We start from the raw sequence: 21,602 nt of genomic DNA, 5'->3' as shown, positions 1-21,602 counted from the left end.
AATCCAGTTACAAGAAAGCAGTCTCCACCGATAAATGGCAAAGAAGAGCTGACTGACAGACTTTGGGAGGGCCAGGGTTGGCTGATGCAACCCCCAGGGGTGCTCTATAAAAGACTGAGCACCCATCTTGAAGACACACCAGCCATGTGGTATGCACGAGGGCAGTTCCCAGGGCTGCAAATTTTTCCGTATGTAGTCCTTTGTTGTATTTTTGTCAAAGTTTAATAAACCTTTTTAAATTTTGAAAGTGAGCAGTCGTTTCTCACAGTTTCAGGTCAAAACAGACATCAGCACAAAGCAAATTGCCCTTTAATCCATCACCAAACACAGGGGCGAGGCTCCGGACAAGCTCTTTTCTCCCCAGCACCTTCAGGCTGCCACCAGCAGCACAAAGAAATCACAGAGCAGAAAATGAGACGCTGCCACCAGAACAGACTTTATCTGTACAGCCCCGAGGCACAGAGAGATCAGACACCAGTGACAGAGCACTGGGGGGGACTGTCACAGCCCCAAGCAGCAGTGCCCCCACCCCAAGGCCCATCTCTGGCTGCACTGGGACCCCCTGGTACGCCCCCAAAACCATCTCACCGGTGCTAGAGCAACAGAGGCTGGTAAGCAGAGTCCATCCTGCTGCTTTTTGGATCTGGGTCATGGCCAGTCAACTCCTTGCTCGGCCAAGGTGCTCCTTGAAGCCACCTCAGAGTGGTCCAGCATGTTTCAGCATTGCTCTGCTCCCAGCCTGCAGAGAGGAGCTTGACCTTTCCCAGGCCCCATGAGCGGACGCACAGACCCATGAGGAGGCCACACTACACCAGGACATGTGGGCTTGCTGCTGGCCCTGCACTAACTACCTGATTTAATTTGATCCCTAAATGCTCAACACTGGTGTGCCAGGCAGATGTGATGCTCAGGGTGATGGGTGCATGAGGGGAAGGTGTGAATGTCCCCGAGCACTCTGATCTCTCTGACCCAATGTTGCAAGTCATTGTGGTCTCAAATCATCCCTGCCCTCCCCAGTCATTGCTTTTTTTGTGCGTTTCCCTGATGGATCTGCAAGACTTTGCACTCATGGTGGGGAAAAAACAATTCATTCACATTTTAGGTTACATCTATAGAAAAGGAAGAGAATTCAACAAAGTGGGTGTTCTGGGCTGCAGAAGAATGGTTTGAGGGGCACCAGGTGGGTCTGAAGTGGAGAGGCAGCCAGTGGTCACAGCATCCCTCCCTGCCTTTCCTTCTCACTGCTTTGGCAAAACCACAGGGGGAACCCCCACCCTTCTCTGTCTCACAGCACTGTGGAGCAGAGGAGAGGATGACAAGGACAAGCCAGTGACAAACCCAAGGGGAGCTTGGCTGGACCTCCCCCACCCTGCATCCCAGAAAGGTTACAAATGGCCTGGTACCCACCTCTCCCAAATTCCCCCGGGAGGCTGCTGGAAAGCCCAAATCCCCCAGATGCCTCCACTCCCATCAACTCCACCTCCCACCAAGACCCTTCAATGCTGCTGAGCTTCTTGAAGTGCTTGGTAACATCTTTTCCAAAGGATTCGGATGGTCTCTGGAGGAGATGGAGAGCACAGGAGGAAAAGAGGCTCAGGCTGGCAGAGATGATGCAGGGGACTAAATAGCAGCATGACAAGGGTGGTCCAACACAGGAGATGAGGAGACCACGCTGTTTTGTTGAGAAACAGCAGTTCAGTGCTAGCTGTCTGTGAGGCAGCAGCTCCATCTGCAAGAGGCTGCCCCAAGCACATGGATGTGCCAGCAAGCACTGTCCTTCCTTGGACCCCAGGAGCCTGCAGGCCTCCCCAGTGGCACAGCTGCATCTCCCTGAAAGACTCCTCATGGAACAAACCACTGAATCTTAGACTGCCTGACAGCATTGGAAGACAAAATCCTGAGAGACCAGGGAGCACGGGGCACCACTGGCAGGTATGAGCTCACAGCTGCTGGTGGCTTTCCAAGATAGGGCTCCCGGTTCACAGTGAGCTCCAAACCAGGCTGCTCACAAAGGATGGTGTGGCTGCACCCCTGGCAGACCCCTTGCTCCCTCCACAGGAGCCAGGCAACCCCTCAGGTCCTGCAGCCCTCACACCTCACCTTGAGCTGGATCTCACAGGCACAGAGGGGCTGCCCAGCTGAGAGGGGAACTGATGGGCAGCCAGGGCCCTGCCCGGAGCACGGGGGGGCTCCTGCACCCACCTTCACAGGGAGAGCTGCTGAGCACCTTGGAACCAAGCCCGGTGAGGAGCAGGGTGCTCCAGGGTGGTTCTCAGTGGGGCAAGGCAAAGCACCTGGCTGCTGGGGAAGGGGTGTTTTAGCAGCATCCCTCAGGAAGCTGCTCTCATGCCTAAAAGGGCTGTTTCCATACTGGCACTCGGACAGCACAACACAGTCCATCTGGTGGGCACTGGGATCCGTGCTGGAGCCCAGCTGGAGCCCACTGTGGTGTGCTGGCCCTGCTCCATGGCTCCTCTGAGGAGCTGCCCCAGCCTGCGGGAGCCACAGCTGTGAGAACCACTTGTCCTCTCGGAGCACTGCCTGCTCCCCCTCCCAGGAAAAGCTGGGCTCTGCAGGGGCTACCAGGGGCTGTTTGGGGAAGCCACCATGCCCTGGCAGCTGCCTGGCTCCTAAGGGGGCAGGGAGAGCGACCTCCACATCACAGAGCTTCCCATCCCCAGAGAACAGGGACTCATGCAAGCCCTGGGCAGGGCAAAGAAAAGACTGGGAGGGGGGTGGCAACCACAGCCCAGCCCCTGGGGGATTCTCAGGACTGCCACCTGGCAGAGTCTGGCACTCCAGGTATGCTCCTGCAGCTTCCAGCTGTTTTGGAGCTACGGCCAGCGAAGCCTCCGATGGGCAACTGGCTGGGTTTGCCTGGAGAGGGACATTGTGGCACAGAGTCCCCAAGGTGTTTGAGTGCACCGGGAATGAGCCCACCAGCTGGCACCCAGGCTGGCTCTGAGCAGCAGGCAGAGTGTTATGCACAGCAGCAGAGGGGGTGGTTTCTGCCTGAAGTGCTTGGTTTGCCAGCTGAAGTGCTGCAGAGGACTTGCTGCTGGAGATGGGGACACCCAGCACAGTCCCTGCTACTGGCCTGGCTGGGTTGAACGGGACCTGCTGCTCTGGCTGGGCAAAGCTGCCCTCAGAGGGAACAGAGCCCATGGCCCCCTGGCCTCCCCATGTGCCTGCTGCCTGGGGCTCTGCTGGGAATGCTGAACCAGCTGCCCAGCAGCGCTGGAAGTGAGCCACAGCACTGTTTTCCTCATGGCAGTGTGGGAACTCCAGGCTCTTTCCAGCACCCTCCCCGAGGAGCATGTGCTCCATGCAGGATGTCACCTTGGTGCCCGGCCTCTGGCCAAGCCCCTGAGCTGGTGGCTCCTCCTCTGCCCCCAGGCTGAGCAAAGCCTCCTCCCACTGCTGCAGCTCTGCGCTGCCCAGGTTTAGGCTCTGGCAGACGTTTCCATCCACCTCACTCTTCTCAAAGAGGGTTTCAACGACGACCAGGAGGGAGTTGCTCTCCTCCTTGGCACTGCTGACGTCCTCATTCCGGGTCAGCCCATCAGGCTCAGGGATGAAACCTGGCAGGGACAACTGAGGCACATTATCCATGTGGGAAGTGTATATGGATGCATCCTGCTTCATCATGGCCCCAAGGAGAGAGTTGGGGTCTACCAAGCGCTGCTCTGAGTTGGAGTTTGCTTGCACCTGCAACTCCTCCTTGGCTTGGAAGGAGTCCAAGAACCCAGGAAGGGCATTCCCATACAAGACTGCTTCCCCCGTGGCAAAGCTGAAAGGCAGCTGCAGGTTTCTCTTCTGCAGATGTTCCTCCCCTTCTTCATTCCTTCAGTGTGGAGGCAAAAAGGGATGGAAACAGCATGAGCAGCTCCTCCAGGCCAGGCAAAACCACCCTTCTGACAGCAAGGGGGGAAACTCACTGCCCTGGCTTTTCTAGAGGAAAAAGGAGCTGGATTGGGCTGGCTACAAGAGGGCTCTGGGGAGCCCACAGGGAGGTCTGCATGGCTCAGGAAGGGCTGCTGCTCCCAGGCAGGAGCATGTCCACAACCACCTCCTCAGAGCCGTTTCACTCACACTACAGGAGGACAAATGCTGCAAAGTGCCAACCTCACCTACCCTTTCCTCCACCTTCATGGCCTCTGTGTGCCTCGGGCAGCCCCCCACGCCCAGAGCAGCTGAAGGGGGCCAGCAATACTCACGACAGGGCTCGCTGGCGGGCGATGATGCAGTCGGGCCTGTCCCCTTTGTAGACCAGCCGTGCGTTGGCCTGCACCCACACCCAGCTGCCCCTCTTGGTCAGCAGCCGGAACACCGTCAGCCCGCTCTCCCCCGTCTTCATCACTGGGGCAGGGACACAAAAGAAGTGCCACAGACAGAGATCCTCCATGGGGGCAGACAAATGACATGTGCAAGATGCCACGAGGTTGAGTATTGCCTCGTGGCCGTGCTACAGGGGCAGGAGATGCAGTATGTCCTGTGTCACCTGTCCCATGGAGCTCCATCTCTCCTGTCCCATCTCACCTGTGCCAAGCAGTGAGCACCTTGCTCATCCAGGAGGAAGAGCCTTTGTCACAGCTGCTCCAGCCCCAGGACAGACAGCACCAAGGAGCAATAGTACAGCCAGGCCAGAGCCTTGAGGGACCCCACAAATACCCTCCAAGAGCCCCCCAGCACTCACTTCTCACGTGGTGTTCTGCGCAGTGCATCATGTCGGCCGCATGCACAAACTGGTATCCGGACCCCCTCCTGCACAGCTCCACCTCCGTGTATCCCAGGACAACCTTCCCCCTGGAAACAGCATAGGAATGCAATGACACCAGGGATGCATCCCTCACAGCTGCACCCCACAGGCCAGACCCCACTTTGGGTGGTGCAATGCTCCACCCCAGGCTGAGCTGCATGCCCTGTTCCACAAACCACCCAAACCACAGCAGACAAGAAGTGTTGGTGCCCCGTTAACCTGCTCCCTGTGTTACTGGGGGCCTGCAGTGGAGGGACAAATACATCAGGCCATGGGAGCTAGGTCAGGTGTTCCTTGTCCCCACCAGGTCTAGTTTTCTGTCCAGCACCAGAATTTTGCCACAGGGAAAGTGAGAGATGCCTTACCGGGAATCACAGGCCATGGGAGTGAAGTCCAGCTTGTGCTTTGTCTGGAAGATCAGCGTTTTGGTCCGGAGCTCCAGGATGGAGAGAGGCTGGAGGAGTGTGGCAATGGCAAAGAGAGCAACTGGGGACTTGTCTGCTGGTGACTTTTGCTGCCCAAGAAGGAACTTGAGGCGCCCACGGAAATTCAAGGCCTTACATGGATTAGAAAATGTGGGTGTGAAGCAAACAGGGTGGTGGGAACTGGCTGTGCTCTCATCCCTATCGGACACAAGTGGCTCTGGGGGAACACCCTGCAGGCACAGGGGGGGCAGAGGGGTGTCCCAGCATTACCAGGAATCCCGAGGAGTTATCCAGCAGGCAGCGGAAGCGGCAGGTGAAGCTCCTCTCCACAAAGGATTGCTTCTCAGCATGGAGGTGCTGCGAGCCGGCAAGCAGCGGCTGCTCAGGGGGAAAAGCTGGAAAAGCAAAGGCAAAATGAAGTTTTCCTGAGCTCATGGATCAGAGCTGCTCAAGTGAACTGCTGCAGGATCAGCCTGGCACTCACAGTCAGCAGCATGCACCGGGGCCCCGTGCAGCTGGCGGCGGAAGGCGGCCCTGTCGTCCGCGTGGATCAGCTCGTACACGCTCTGGTAGATGAGATCCGACTGGAATGACAAAACAGAATAGTGTCTGCTCCTGAACAGCCTGGCAGAGGTGTCAGGAGGAGGACAAGGCAGAAGGTTTCCCTTCCTGAGTACTAAAAGTGCAGGATTGAGTGTAAAGAACAGGCAAACTCCAGCTCCTTTCCCTGCCACAGGAGCTGGTGCCCTTTGGGAAGCTTTGCTCTCCATCTGCACCTCCTTCCCACACCAGGACTGCATCCATCTGTTTCCAGCCAGGAAAACACGGTGCTCACCTGGTGGAAGCCCAGGTAGTCCTGCACAGTAGGGGAGATGTAGAAGATGTATCCATCTCCAGTCACGGCGATGACAAATCCATTGAGTGCCTGAAAGCAAAAGTTCAGCCCAAACTTACTCTGCCCAGCTTCCATCCAGCTGCTGAACGACGAAATCCCCCAGCTGTTTCTTCAGCATTCTTCTTTCCCAACAAGGAGCCCCACAAAGAAGGACAGCACTTGATAGCAATGCAAGATCCAGTTCAGTGGAGTTTCTTGTTCTCAGCACAAGCAATGACCCAAGCTGGACTGACCACTTTCTCCAAACCCCCCGTGGAACCCCCTCTCACTGCAGGGCAGCTCCTGCATCAGGAGGGACCAGTTAAGGAGAGGTTTCATGGAGGATCTGGAGTCCTCCTTTCCAGCTGGGAATGGCTACACTCTCCTAGGGCTGTGCTTTGGACACGACCATCCTTGTGGGTCCCTTCCAGCTCTGGATATTCTATGATTCTGGTGACCATTTCAGGCTGATTTCCCCCAAAAGCAAAGCACTGCACTAGATAGTAACTCATGCCCCCTGTTCTTGACTGTGATATGTTTAATTTATTAGTGAATGGAAGGAGAGAAATTAGGGAAAGAATACCCTAAATGGAAACCTCAGCATACAGATCCAGCTTGCTGAGGGACTAGTCCCTTCCCTTTGTGTGCTGCAGCCCCCTGAGGGATCCCAAGTCAGAGATTTCTGCAAATCACAGTATATGCTTAAAATGATCTTTGTGGGGAGGAAAAAAAGCCACCAGACAGCTCAGCAGGGGGATTTCTGTCACAGTAACACCTCATAAGCTCTCCAGATGCCTTCAATCACCCCAGCCTGCCAATGCTCTGATGTGGATGGCTCCACAAATTGCCATCATATGGTCCAAGTCCAAAGCCCTGGGGAGTGCTCAGGAGCAGCTCTATGCTGGGGCAGCCATGGGCTCCCTCCTGGTATCCAGCTGCTCCTCTGTGACCATCACACTCACACACAGCTGGGACCGTGGGGGACCTCGTGTGATCCAGGATTCACTGCCAAAAGCCACACTGAGCTCCCAGGAGTCACTGCCTCGCCAAAATCCCACATGGAGGATCCTGCTGGGGGTCTGCTCACACTGCCTGCTGCCTGGAGGGCTCTGCAGGAGCAGGCCTGAAGCGACCAAAGCCAGGCTTAAAGAAAGCCAAGCATCCATCTGCTGGTGTTTGGAGAGGTGGGAGAAGAGGACTGAAGGCCTAGAAAGCCTACAGGAGAGCTGGAGAGGGTGGGCAGCCCCTGGCACAGGGTGCCCAGAGAAGCTGTGGCTGCCTCTGGATCCCTGGAAGTTTCCAAGGCCAAGCTGGATGGGGCTTGGAGCAGCCTGGGATAGTGGAAGGTGTCCCTGCCCGTGGCAGCTCATCACAAGATGAGCTTTAAGGTCCCTTCCCACCCAAACTATTCTGGGATTCTGTGAGAGCCCAGGCACAGGAGATGCCAAGAACATGGAATGATTGAAGGTCTTGGCCAGACTTGCCCTGCAGCCCCAGTGAGCATGTTCCTCAGCTGATGTGCCCAGATGTTTGTTCAGCAGTCAGCCTTTCCATGTGACTGACCTTCCATGCCAGGCCTGTCCAGCTCACATTTACAAATGGCAGCCCCAACCAGCAGCACTGTGGGAGGCTGACTGACCAGCCCCTCATGCTCTGAGCTTCACTGTCAGCTGTTGGATGAGACACACATGGCCTTTCTACAAAGCTCTCACTTCCCACTGGTTTTGTCCACCACTGTTTTCCAACATCCAACTGCTCTTCTTTTCTCCCCCACAACCTACAAAGCTGGGCTTTTCCCATCCCAGGCAGGCTGTGAACTCATCCCTACAGAGCTCACACCATGGCCCAGGTAGGGCAAGGAGTTGCTGGGGGATGTTTTGTCCCATTGCTCTCAACATTCTCCTCTTGCCCTCTGCTAAAGATAATGAACTAAGCCAGCACCTTGGGAGCTACTAAGGGATCCATCCTCACACCACCATATGACATCCCTGAACTTCCTGGCTGGGATGGAGCTTGTGTCCATGAGATGTAACACAATCAAAGGGGCAGCAAATTGCAGTGGGATGAGAGGAAACGTTGGGAATGGGGATCTGGACTCATCTCAGCCAGGCAGTGCCACTGGTCTCTGTCCCCAGGAACTCAGTCCCTGCAGGAATCTGCCCAGTGAAGCAGCTCTGGGCAAAACAGGGTCTCTTCCCACTCCACAAATGGGACCACGAGCTCCAGAGCAGCTTGGGCAGACCCCAAATGACCAAGCCACAGCACCATACCTGGAGCAGCAGCTCTCCCTCGGGAAACAGCTCCCTGTCACCCTGCAGCTCCGTCCATCTGTCCCCTCCTGGGGGTCTGGGCTGATCCACGCAGTTGCCAACGTTTGGAGCTGTAGCTGCAAGTGAGAAGGCAAGAAATCAGTGTGCAAGAGCTGTGATGGTGTTCACAGGGGTCCCAGGATGAGGGAAGAGACGAGGATCTGACTCCATCTTTCAGAAGGCTGATTTATTATTTTATGATATATATTACATTAAAACTATACTAAAAGAATAGAAGAAAAGGTTTCATCAGAAGGCCGGCTAAGAATAGAATAGCAAAGAATGATAACAAGGGCTTGTGGCTCAGACTCTCTGTCTGAGCCAGCTCACTGTGATTGGCCATTAATTAGAAACAACCACATGAGACCAATCACAGATCCACCTGTCGCATTCCACAGCAGCAGATAATCACTGTTTACATTTTGTTCCTGAGGCCTCTCAGCTTCTCAGGAGAAAAAAATCCTAAGGAAAGGATTTTCCATAAAAGATGTCTGTGACAGAAGAGGCAAGCCAGGAGCCTCCTGCTCCTCCTCCCCACCCCAGGGCTGCTCATGCAGCTGCTGGGTGCCAGGGGCCCCAGCATGGAGGAAGGTGTGACCATCACAGAGCCCACTCACAGAGCCATGCCCAGCTTGCCTGAGGCTTCCTCCAAGAGATTCTTTCCCCTGCTTGATCTCATTTCTGGGAAACCTCACTCTTGCCACGGTGTGAGGCAGAGATGCAAAGGACAGAGGGGGGGCTGAGTGCTTCTGGGCTGCCCAGGCTGGAGAATGTCAGGACCCAAGACATCCCTCTGGCTGTCCTGAGCAGCCAAGACCCCTGCCAGGGGTCTCAGAGACCCTGGCACAGAGCCCAAAATGCCTGTGGTTTTGATTATGACCCGTGGAGCAAGTTACCAACCTTGTATGAAAATCAGCAAGCCACAACAGTTTCAATAGAATATTAGTGAAGTTATCATGGGGTGGAAAAGTAGATTTTAGGGTTTTTGGTATGGGGGTTCAGGAGGCAAGATGGAGGGAACTGGGTGTGTCCAGCCTTTCTCCTTCTTCTTCAGGTGGTGTTCACCTGTTGGGATCTCTAGCTGCCCACAGTGACCCCGAGAAGAGTTTGAAAGTCTCTTTTCTTAGCTCAGTGCTTGAAGAAGGAATCAGGGCTCTTCATTTCTCGGTCTCAAGGTTGTTTATTGTATCTTATCTATAAAAAATTTTCTCCTGCCCTGCTGAGGTCAGCTCAGCAAGACAGTTCCAGACACTCTGCCTGCCCCTGGGGTGGTGGTATGTCTTTATACTAAAAACTATGTGTACAATGTTTACAATTACTTCCCAATGCCTATCGCCTACGTTAGACAGTGAGCTTCTACTCTAAACCAATCTAAAAGTGCCACCATCACAGCAGAAGATGGAGGCCAAGAAGAAGAAGAAGGACAAAGGCTGGACACACCTAGTTCCTTCCATCTTGCTTCTTGAACTCCCATACCAAAAACTTTAAAATCTACTTTTCTACTCCTACTTAAACTGTTGTAGCTTGCTGATCTTCGTACAAAGTTAGTAATTTGCTCCACAAGTCATAATGAAAACCACAGGCATTTTGGGCTCTGTGCCAGGGTCTCTGAGACCCCTGGCAGGAGCCTTGGCTGCTCAGGACAGCCAGAGTGATGTCCTGAGTTCTGACAATTCAGGAGCTGCCTCATGCTTCAGCACTGGATGCCTTCAAGGCAACACCCCTGGGTGCAGCCAGCATGAAAGCTCCTGCTGCCCTGCTGGTGGGACCTCACAGGACTCCCACAGAACCAGCTGCTCAGGGAACAGGAATGGGCACAGAGGCTCCCAGGGACATCTCCAGCATGATCCTTTATCTGCTGATTATCACTGAAAAAAACTCAATCCAAGCTCAGCTGCCAGCAAAAAGATGATTTTCAAGGCAGGTTTTTGTGCCAGCTCACACCAAAAAAAAAAAAAAAAAAAAAAAAAAAAAGATAAAATCACAGAAAGGCTCAAAGCAGCTCCTGTGTAGGAACCACCCCACCTCTACCACCACCAGCAGCTCCTGCAGCTCCCTGAGGTGTCACTGAGCTCACATACCCCGTGTAATTCACATCCCAGCAGAGAACACTGCCTGCCCAGCTCAGCCCCGGGTGTCAGATGGTGCTGGATCCAAAGGGTAAAGATCCTCTGAATGCTGGATATGAGGAGGAACCTCAAACCATCCCAAGTCAGACCATACATTTAGTTTTCTCCATGGCAGAAGTTCTCACTTCACCACTGAAATGCTTTAAAGGTTTGTTTGGTTTCTTCCCTGGTAACACCAAGTTCAAAGCCAAAAACAATTTGGAATCTAAAGAAGTTTCACGTGCAACTGCTGATCTGGGACACTTTGCTCTGCAGCATACCTGATGGATTGGCATGTTTGAATTCAAAACTAATTTGGAATGAAAGCATCCCTGGGATGTATTTACACCTGGAGCCTGAGTGCCAACAAGCACCCATCCAGGGAGGTTTCATCATCCAGGGCATGGATACAGCAGGGTTAGGGTAACCAGCTGCAGGCCTTGCACAAGGTGACACAAACAGCAGTGCAGAGGGTGCTCTGGAACAGAGTCAGCCTCCATCTCCATTGCTGCCAGAGCTGGGATTCTTCCTGCTCCCTCAAACCTTCAGCACTCCTTGGAGATGCTCAGGCAGCACCTTGTCCATCAGCCACGGCCTCTGCTGTTTTCCATCCTGTGCTGTCAGGCCTGCCTGCTCAGGGGGTGTGAGACCTCTGGGAAAGGTTGGGAAAGATGAGATTCAACAGAATCTTTGCTTGGAGACACCAAGCAAAAAGCCTCCTCATGTAATTGCCATGTGATCCCCAAGGAAAAAAATCCCATCTGGACCACATGGCTTCAATTTGCACTTCATGGAGCCTAATAGTTTCAAAATGAAACATCGATTCTCGTTTAAAATTTGATTTCTTTTGAAGGGCTGACTCCTCTCTAAAGCATTGAAATGAGGCAGGCTGGCAGGGGATTTCAAAAAGAAACATGTTCTCCCAAAATAAAGCTCTAAAAGGGCAGAGAACTTTTTGAGAGCATGCACATCCTGAGAGCATCTGGTCTCCAGCTCTTTCCCAGTGTCCACCAGCAGCATCTGCAGGGAAAGCTGGGGAGAGCTGCTGTGGCTTTCAGAATCCAGCAGGAAATACCCATTTTGGGCTGTCCAGCAAAATTTCTTCACCTCTCCCACTGATCTTAGCAAGGGGCTTTTAATCTCCCACCAGAGGTGCTCACTTCCCCTACTCTCAAACACAGGGCAGTCCACTTCTGCACAGCTGAGCTCAAAAATGCTCCAGAATCTGTCTCCCATGGGACACACCTGACCTGGGGAGAAGGTCTGGAGCATGGAGAGAGGGGAGGAAACTCAAAGAGATGTTGTCTGCCACCAAAGTGCTGGTGGTTGGAGCAGCAGGGGCCCTGCTGTTCCTGCGGCTCTCCTCCTCCAAACAGGTCTCTGAACTCATCCTCACCCAAACTGCCCAGAACCATTGGGACTGGGAGCAATCCCAAGAGAAACCCCAAGGGTACAGAGGCTATCCCCAGTCACTTTTTTGTTGTCTTATATATCAAGAGTTTTATTATCATTATGGTGCAAGGGTTCCATATCGCCAGAGTTTCGTAACTCCTCGATGTTTCTTGTATGCAGCTCCTCTAAGCACTGACTGTTCCTGGTTCATCATCTGACTCCTGATCCCACCAATCCACTCTTATACCACTGCTCTTACATGCTACAGGTGTGGCCTGTTAAGATCAGGCCTGCTCCTAATCTTTAGTAATTGGTCCAGCTGCAACTCGTTGGGGGATAAGATTACATTCTATACCACCTTCATTTACCCATACTGTATCCCCCTACACTTTTTGACTTGGAAGGGAAAACCCAACGTTTTAACCATATCCCAGCTCATTTACAACACAGGAAACCTCATGTGAGGGAGGGGTCAGTCCTGAAACAGCCCCTTGCTTGAGACAAGATGGGGAGATGCCACCCTCTGGAATCCCACCTGGAGCCATGGATCCCTCAAGCCTGCTGCAGCCAGGTCTCCAAGGGGCCAATGGCTAAAATGGACTGTAAACAGTGGCTGGCAGGAGGAAGAGACCCCCAGTGGCTGCCAGGCAGCACAAAGCAGGTGACAAGCTGTATTAAAAGCTGGCTAATTCATCCCATTTAACACACTCCTTCCAATGGAGCAGTTCAGACTCCCACACAAAGCAGCTGAGACCACAAATTAATGGGATTAAAGGAAACAGGTCCAACATGTATCCAATCTATAATATACCCACAACAACAAAAGTAACTGGGTAAAAGGACAATTCCCTTTTGCTGTTTGTGCCCAGTTTTTTCCAATCTCCTGCAGTGCATCTTGGACAATTAATGGGAATTAACAGGTGGATGTGGTGCTTAGGGATGTGGGTTAGTGGTGGGCTTTGCAGTGCTGGGTTAATGGTTGGACTTGATGATCATAGAGGTCTTTTCCAAGCTCAATGATTCCATAATTCTATGAAAAAGACCATGGCAAAAGCCATCTGCATTACCAGGAAAATCCCAGGCATCTGCTGGGGCAGTGTGGTCATCACCTACATTTTCAAAGTGCTGTGACAGAGGCTGTGTGTAATTTTTAAGACAGAAGGGAAAAATCCAGCTCTGTTTCAAACCCCAACACCAGCCAGAGCACTGCAGGTTTCCTGCTGCTAGTGTGATCCCCAAAGACTGCAAGGTTTTCACTCAGCCAGGAAAGATGCCAGACAGGATCAGTGGAGCTTCCAGCATCAATGAATCAGGATATGCCCCATACATCCCCAAGAGCACCCCTGTTGCAGACATCTTTTATGAAAAATCCTTTCCTTAGGATTTTTCCTCCTGAGAAGCTGAAAGGCCTCAGGAACAAAATGTAAACATTGATTATCTGCTGCTGTGGAATGGAACAAGTAGATCTTTGATTGGCCCATGTTAGATGTTTCTAATTAATGGCCAATCACAGCCCAGCTGGCTCAGACAGAGAGTCTGAGCCACAAGCCTTTGTTATTCATTCTTTCCTATTCTATTCTTAGCTAGCCTTCTGATGAAATCCTTTCTTCTATTCTTTTAGTATAGTTTTAATGTAATATATATAATAAAATAATAAATCAGCCTTCTGAAACATGGAGTCAAATCTTTGTCTCTTCCCCTCAACCTAAGACCCCTGTGAACACAGTCACACACCCCCTCTCTGGGTTGGCTTTCTTGCCTCTGCAAGGAGGTTCCTAAACCCTGCAAAGGAGGAAAACCTTCCAGCAGGAGAAAGAAAGACAAAGGGGCAAAGTCATCTAATCTCTTAACTTTTTTGCCCATCACATTCCCAAAGGAAAACGTGACAAGGCAGCTACGGAGGCTAAAACACATCCCTTGCCTCTGGCATAGATTTGGTGCTGAAAAGAAAAGGTTATTGGTAACAACCCCAGAGCCAGACCTGCTCTCTCAGACTGGGTTACACTGGGGGGAGTTGACAAGCTTCACCCATGGCAAACACTTCTCTTTGAACAGGCTCCAGAGGTGACGGCATCCAAAACCCAGGAGCTCTTCCAGCAACACCGAGACACACACAACCATTTTTCTCTTGGATCCAATCCCAAACCCTGTCAAATTGGCACCAACCTTTGCCTCCTCAGCTGTTGAACAAAGGCACGGTGCCAAGCAGAGCAAGGCTCGTGCCATCCAAGTGAAACAGACAAATGCCAAACCCACAGATTAGAAACTCTATGGAAAAGTCACTCAGCGTTTTCTGAGGAGCAGAGAAGTGCCCTGGGGAGCGCTGGCATCCCCAAGTCCATACCAGCCTCTCCAACCTGCTGCTGCAAACCTTCATCCCACACAGTCCTGCAGGATTTTGCCCAGGGACAGATTTGAGCTTGACTCCTTTCACTGCCTCAGTTAGTTCAGGCCCAGACCCCTGCAGCTCTGGCCCAACAGCCAGCTCTGGTAACAACAAACAAAGAGGAGATGAATAAAAAAGCTTAATTTAGTGCTGATTGCAGTGAGATTACCCAGGGAGACCTGCTGCCAGCTGCCCTGGAGGGAAGTGGTGAGACCAGCACCAGAGGTGGGAAAGGACCTGGTGAGGCCCCCTGAGCCCAGCCCCTGCTCCAGCCAGGTGAGCTGCATGGGGAGGCAGCCCACTGGTCACTGTTGGCTAGGAGCTGTTGGATGGCTCAAGCTTTGCCAGACTCCAGAGTGTGGTCTCACAGCAGGACAGGGTTTTCCATGGATTCTGAAAGAGATTGGGTTAGGTTGGATGCTGAGAAAGAATTCTTCCCTGTGAGGGTGGTGAGGCCCTGGCACAGATTAACAGAGCAGCTTTGGGTTCTCCATCCCTGGAGGAGTTTCAGGCCAGGCTGGACAGGGCTTGGAGCACCCTGGGATGGTGGGAGGTGTCCCTGCCCATGGCAGGGGGTGGAATGGGATGAACTTCCTTCCAACCCAAACCAGTGTGGGACTCTGTGATCCTCTCTTCTCCTAGGAAGGAGGCATGGCAGCACATTTCCTAATCACACCCTCTCCACCTCAGAGAGCATTTTTAAGCCCCATTTTCTTGCTCACCCTTGGCAGAGCCACATCTGCAATCCCAACATCTGCTTCCTTTGCTACAGGAACCGTAGGACACAAACCCCAGCACAGCTCTCCAGCTAGCTGGAGCTTTACCAAGCCACTAAAATCCATCCAAGCTTTTATGAGATCTCCCTCTTTGCAGCAAGTGGGGCTCCTGTCACACCACAGAGAGGCCAGAGCATCACAGCAGTCGGCCACAGAGACACCAGCTTGTCTCCTTGGGCGCTTGCTCTCTCAAAGAGACGGGATCAGCAAAGTCATTCCAGATTTGTCTGGGAGGCTGTCAGACACAGGACCAAGTAGCAACCACTGCAAATTGGTTTGCAGACAGAGCTCAGCACAAATCTGGCAGTGAGGTTCAGCCACTGTTTACACGAGTGACAAAACCTTTAAAGTGCCTTTGAGGCAGGCAGTGATAGCACCAGAGCTGTCACCGCTACCCAGCACTGCTCCCAGCCTGGGCAGACCAAGCCCTGAGCCCCCTGATTTTGTGCAGGGAAGGCTGAGATCCCAGGCAGCAGAGAGCTGTGCAATACCTGCAGTGTTTGCCCTGGGGCACAGAGGAGTTACACTGTGCACACCCTGAATCAGCCCCTGGGGGCATGGAGGGAGCTCCCAGAGCTCCCCTCTCTAGGCCCGAGGCTTAGCAGTTCCAGCAAACTACTAATTAGTCTGGTTTATCTTAAAGCACAGACAGAGGAGAATATTTAAAAGCAAAGCAGACTCAAAGGATGATGCAGTGTGTCACTACCCTGCAATAGAAACCAGGATCCCATGCAGAAGACAAGTCCCTTTCCTTGTATCCCCTTTGGAAGCAGGCACTGATACCAGCACCCAAACCCACTGGCTGGCTGTCACAGACATCTTTTATGGAAAAGCCTTTCCTTAGGATTTTTCCCCCTGAGAAGCTGAAAGGCCTCAGGAACAAAATGTAAACATTGATTATCTGCTGCTGTGGAATGGAACAAGTAGATCTTTGATTGGCCCATGTTAGATGTTTCTAATTAATGGCCAATCACAGCCCAGCTGGCTCAGACAGAGAGTCTGAGCCACAAGCCTTTGTTATTCATTCTTTGCTATTCTATTCTTAGCTAGCCTTCTGATGAAATCCTTTCTTCTATTCTTTTAGTGTAGTTTTAATGTAATATATATCATAAAATAATAAATCAAGCCTTCTGAAAGATGGAGTCAGATCCTCATCTCTTCCCTCAACCTGAGACCCCTGTGAACACGGTCACAGTGTCCTCTGCTCTGTCCCACCCTAAACACTGCCCCAGGCTCCTACACCCCATTAAACAGGTCTGTTCCCAAGCCAGAGGCACACAGCACCCACACCTCAGAAATACCAGAGAAGGTGGAGAAGGCTGGAAGCCCCTTCTCAGATTTCTCCTGGTGTTAGCAGCCAGACACGATGCAGACAACACATGGAAGCTCCACTCTAGGGCTGGAGAAATGCAGCACAAGGGGAAAAGGAGCCTCAGGGCATCGCCCTGAGCCCACTGTGCAATTGGTCTCTCAATTGCCTGGAGATAAGGCAATTACCACTCTATCAAAACATTCATCTCTGTCCTGCCTGGAGATAAGGCCGGGCTTGGGCTGTGGATGGGAAGAGGAGAGGGATGCTCTTCAGATGATGCCATGCTCTCCCTGCTGCAGGAGAAGAGCCTGCACAAAGCACAGGACCTCAGCAAACCTGAGGCAGAAAGCAGAGCACAAGGGGTGCCAGCACATTCCCCCAAAATGCCCAACAGGACACACCAGCAGCAGGCTGCTGTGACCTGCAGCTGGCACGAGTCTTCATCTGGGCACGCCTGAGACCCAGGCCAAGCCTGATGTATCTGGGATGATCTGAAGTCATGCAAGATAAACTTCAGGGCAGAACAAGGGGAAGGAGCTGGAAATCACAGGCAAGTGGCCAGATGGGAATAATTGGCCTGGTAGAACAGGGCTCCAGAGCCTCTGCAATGCCAAAGGCTTTTCCAGAGCACACACTGAGCACATCCACTGGGAACCAGCTCCTGCTTGGAGGCACTGGTCCCATCTGGAGAGTTTGGCACAGGAGTCTCCTCCTGGAGCCCAGCATCCCAGCTGGAGAGGGCCCTGGGAGAGCCCAGAGGAGTGGGCATGAGGGAAAAACCAAGGGAGCCAAGTTTATCCAATCTGCAGTGGGGAGAAGACACAATAGGAGCCTCTAAATATAAAAAGCTGCTGTTGCCTTCCTGCCCCATATGCTCTGCCTTCCCCAGTGTCCAGCACCCATTCCATCAGGCCCAAGTCACTGCAGAGGGAACACATCCCTATCCATATGTGCTGGTGACTCCTGGGAATGTGGTGATGCCCCCAGCCAGGCTCTGCACCATATATAATGTTAAAATTTATTAAACATGCTGTAACTGCAATAATAATAAAGGGCTGAAGAAGAATAGGGAGGATGGGAGGGAGAGAGAAGGAATACAGAATAAATATAAGAATACCAAATATAGAATAAATAAGGAAATACAGAATATGAAATATAATAAAAGGGAACATGTAATATGTATTAAATCATGAACATTCAATTATTTGGTGAATTGAATTTTAAATTGCCATTCCAGTCAGATGAGGGCATTGTTGCAGTTCGAGAAGACACAATGCTTTACCCACCTCTCTCTTCTTCTCCACAGGGTGCTGGGAGTGCGACACAGGAGGAGTTTTGGACATAAAGGACATAAAGGCTGGCTGGTTTTTTGGACATAAAGGATGGCTGCTTATGAGATGGAGGAACTTTGCAGGAGGTCTCAGCTGCTGGGCAGGTCCTCAAGTGTCTCCCACCATCCATGGTGACATTTTCCTGACAGTATCAACATCCGAGGGCCTGCTCCCGTAACTCACCATCATGCTTCCTTCAGGAAACACAACTTTCCATCTCAAAGCTTGGGGTGGAATGTCACAGACGTCTTCTATGAAAAATCCTTTCTTTAGGATTTTTTCCTCCTGAGAAGCTGAGAAGCCTCAGGAACAAAATGTAAACATTGATTATCTGCTGCTGTGGAATGCAACAGGTGGATCTGTGATTGGTCTCATGCAGTTGTTTCTAATTAATGGCCAGTCACAGTGAGCTGGCTCAGACAGAGAGTCCAGGCCAGAAGCCTTTGTTATCATTCCTTCTTTTTCTATTCTTAGCTAGACTTCTGATGAAATCCTTTCTTCTATTCTTTTAGTGTAGTTTTAATATAATATATATCATAAAATAATAAATCAAGCCTTCTGAAACATGGAGCCAGATCCTTGTCTCTTCCCTCATCCTGGGACCCCTGTGAACACGGTCACAGTGGAACACAAGCTGTGCAGTGGGGATTGATCCCAGGGGCTTTTCCCCCCTCCCAGCACAGACACTCACCCCTCAGGTAGCTCTTCACCTTCAGGTAGCCCACGGCCAGGCGGAGGATGGAGAGTTTGTCCAGCCTGGAGCGCACATCCTCGGGGAAGGGCAGCAGCCCTGTCAGCTTGTTCAGCTCCTGGTTCAGCCGCTCCCGGTGCCGCTTGGAGGGGTTGGACTTCACACCCTCGGGAGGGGGTGCTTTGGGGCTGCAAGAGGCAGAGGAGAGGTTAATCAAACTGGAATTGCCCAGCAGGCTCTTTTCAAGCCCAGCACTGGCTTTGGTGCAGTGAAATGGTTAAGATTTTTACACGCGTGCGCACACACACACACTGCTCCTCTTAGAAATCACAGAATCACAGAGTGGTCTGGGTTGGAAGAGACCTTAAAGCTCATCTTGTTCCACCCCCTTCCACTATCCCAGGCAGCTCCAAGTCCTGTACAACCTGGCCTGGAACACTTCCAGGGATGGGGTAGAATGAGATGAGTTTTAAGGTCCCTTCCAACCCAAACCATTCTGGGATTCTACAACTTAAAGAAAGGGATATCACATAGGGTGATTTAGGGCACTGCCCTGTGAAAAGAGCCTCTCCTAAAAAAACAAAAAAAGATTTGTTTTCTTCCAATATTCTGATTTCTGTCCCTTTCAGATGGGCATTTCCAAATTAAACAAGCATTTGATGCCAAACTTAGGCCCCAGGGGCAACCCTCAGCCTGCAGAAGGAACAGTGTCCAGGAGAGCAGCCTGAAGCCTACACGAGGTCCCATCTCTGTGAGCTGCAGTTATTTCACCCACCCCAGCCAAAACCCCAGCACAGCAGTAAGAGCTCAGTTAATAACTTTAACAAATCTTGGATGTCACCCTGTGTCCTTCATTTTTTAATTCCAATCTGAATTTCACAGCTCAAAGACAAACCCTTCAGTCCCCCCCAGATCTGTGTCTCACTCAGCTGCATCCCCTAACATGCAGCTCCTTTGGTTTGATGTAATTTGTCTAACCACAAACTCCTTCTCTGCAGGCAGCCTCTCTTCAGGAAGGAGCTTTGGATAACAGGATCTGCCAGTGTTTAGCAGCAATTTAAGCTCTCTCCTCTACCACCACTCTCCAATCTCATCTGGCAGGGCTGCTCGCATATGTGACACGAGAGGAAATGAGCATTAAATGAAATGCACTGAAGTGCCTGTTGAATTTGCAGCTCAGGGAGAGACTGAGGGGTCTCTTTTAAGGCTGAATGGAAAACTGCAGCATTTCCCCAAGAAAGCTCAAGCCTGCTGGGTTGTAAGAGCTGCATCAGGAGGGATATCCCCTCTCAAAGGGGGGCTGGCACAACCCAGCTCCAAACTAGTCCACACAAGCTGGGTAAAACACACTGGCACCAGGGCTTTTACAAAGCTGAAACATTCTTGAAATCACAGTCACGCACCAGGAAGGAGAAAAATTAAAATAGGTTTCCTTTGATGAAAAAAAAAAAAAGGGTGAAAAAAATTTGTCTGAGATTCCTCAGATATCCTTTAAAGTCTTCTAGCCACTCACCATCCAAATCCAGCTCCAAACAGACAGAAAGAAGAGAAAATGAGACGGGAGATAAGCACAGCAGTGGGTAAAACACTGAGGTATAACAGAACCACTGGGATAGCCTGGCCAAACACTGAAAATCCTCTGGCTGAGGCACACAGGGTGACACAGCCAGCAGCAAGTCACCCTGAGACCCAAGGAGGACACCCCAAAACCTCTGTTCCTGCACGTCCCTGCTGCAGCACACAGGGTGCTCCACAGCCAGCCTTGAGAGGAGTGAGGAAAATGCCTCATGGAAACAGTGCATCGTGCTCTAGACATTTCAAACCTGTTTAATTTCCCTTCCCTTTGGTTAAGAAGCACACTGTGCCAGGGGGGTCATGGTGAGGCCAGTGGCCCCTGTGCTGACAGAAAGCTCAGTTCCCAGTCCCAAAGGCTGTGCTGCTGCTGGGGTTTGCTTTTCCCCAGCTGCTCCTGGAACAGGGGGGAAGTGTATCCCTTCTGCAAGCTGGCAAGTACCAAGGGAGATTATTCCTGATAGTGGGACTTGCCTGGGCTGATCTATTGTCTCCTCATTCTCATGAACAGTTTTTGGCAGTAGGTAAGAAGGAGAAGCCCCTCAGCCCATCCTCCCTGTCACGTCCCACTGCCACCAGCCCTGCTCCGCCTGGCCGCTCCCAGCAGGATCCCGCTCCGAGATCTGACCCAGCACAGAGAAAAAGAATCTCTTCCCGTTCCCAAGGCTGACCTTGCAGAACCAGGGAACGAGGGCCCTTCTGCTCCAAAGAGACACCTTCTCCTGCACCCTGAGATGCACAAATCCAGCCCAAACCCTCGGGCTGGAATCACCACTCTGAGATGAACAGAAGACAGGTTTGTGGCAAAACAACGATCCTTCATGTTTCCACAACAGGGCTCCCAATTAAATACCCAAGAGAGGCTCAGGGTCACCTCACTACAGGTTTAAAGTATCCATGCTCCCTCCTTCATCCTGGGCTTGGACTCAGGTCATCCATGTCCTTCCCCACAGCCTCCCAGAAACAAATACCCACCTTTAGCACCGATACACCTGGAAAAGCTGGGCTTAAACAGGCTGGTGGGACTTGGGAGCTGGGGAAGGCACGAGGGAGGCAGGAAACACCGGGGCCACCGAGGGGGATGTTATGCAACACCAACTGAGCAGCGTGGTAATTAAATAATTACGGAATCGAGGTGTTTTGGTAATTACTAATTGCTGCACGTTTGATTTAGGCGGGCATTAAAAACAACCCAGCCTGCAAATCACTGCTAAGCGGCTCAAACTCTGCGGCGAGCTTCCTCCCCGGCACGCAGGACGAGCATCTTTGGGATTTCTGCTCTCCCACCAGCGTGCCAGAGCCGGCAGCGCGTTAGCTCCAATTAACCCTGATTAAAACCCAGTAACCCAAGCGTGCTGCTGCCGCCTTTGGCTCCCCCAGAGCGGCTCCAGGCACTTCCCGGAGCCCAGCCGGGCTCTCGCTGCCCGCTCCCACGCACCCACCTCTTGGGCACCGGCTTCCTCCTCTTCCTGCCCGCGTACATCCCCGACACCACGAACAGCAACAGCGGCAGCGGCGGCACCGCGCCCGGGGCGGGGCTCCGGGACACCGGCACCGGCCACGCCCCGGCCACGCCCTTGGGTGCCCGCCACGCCCGGGGACACCGAACCCACGGAGCGCTGTCCCTAGTGTTACAAATAAGGAGCTTGACTCGGCCAATATTCAAG

At 52.2% G+C, this 21,602-nt stretch overlaps 1 protein-coding gene across 1 annotated transcript; it reads right to left on the bottom strand.

The window, feature by feature from the left end:
* Positions 1 to 2,179: 2,179 nt before the first annotated feature.
* Positions 2,180 to 21,418, bottom strand: LOC136558693 (uncharacterized). Its single transcript, XM_066553323.1, is given in 11 exon segments — positions 2,180 to 2,319; positions 2,322 to 3,844; positions 4,218 to 4,359; positions 4,697 to 4,806; positions 5,125 to 5,315; positions 5,455 to 5,579; positions 5,669 to 5,768; positions 6,020 to 6,109; positions 8,329 to 8,444; positions 18,364 to 18,551; positions 21,378 to 21,418. Coding segments are annotated over 11 exon segments (2,673 nt in total). The 3' UTR covers positions 2,180 to 2,272.
* Between the last annotated feature and the right edge of the window lie 184 nt (positions 21,419 to 21,602).

Source organism: Molothrus aeneus, chromosome 7 (assembly GCF_037042795.1).
Source record: "Molothrus aeneus isolate 106 chromosome 7, BPBGC_Maene_1.0, whole genome shotgun sequence".
NCBI lineage: Eukaryota > Metazoa > Chordata > Aves > Passeriformes > Icteridae > Molothrus > Molothrus aeneus.
Note: the sequence above shows the minus strand (reverse complement) of the source record. Positions and strands in the feature narration are given on the sequence as shown.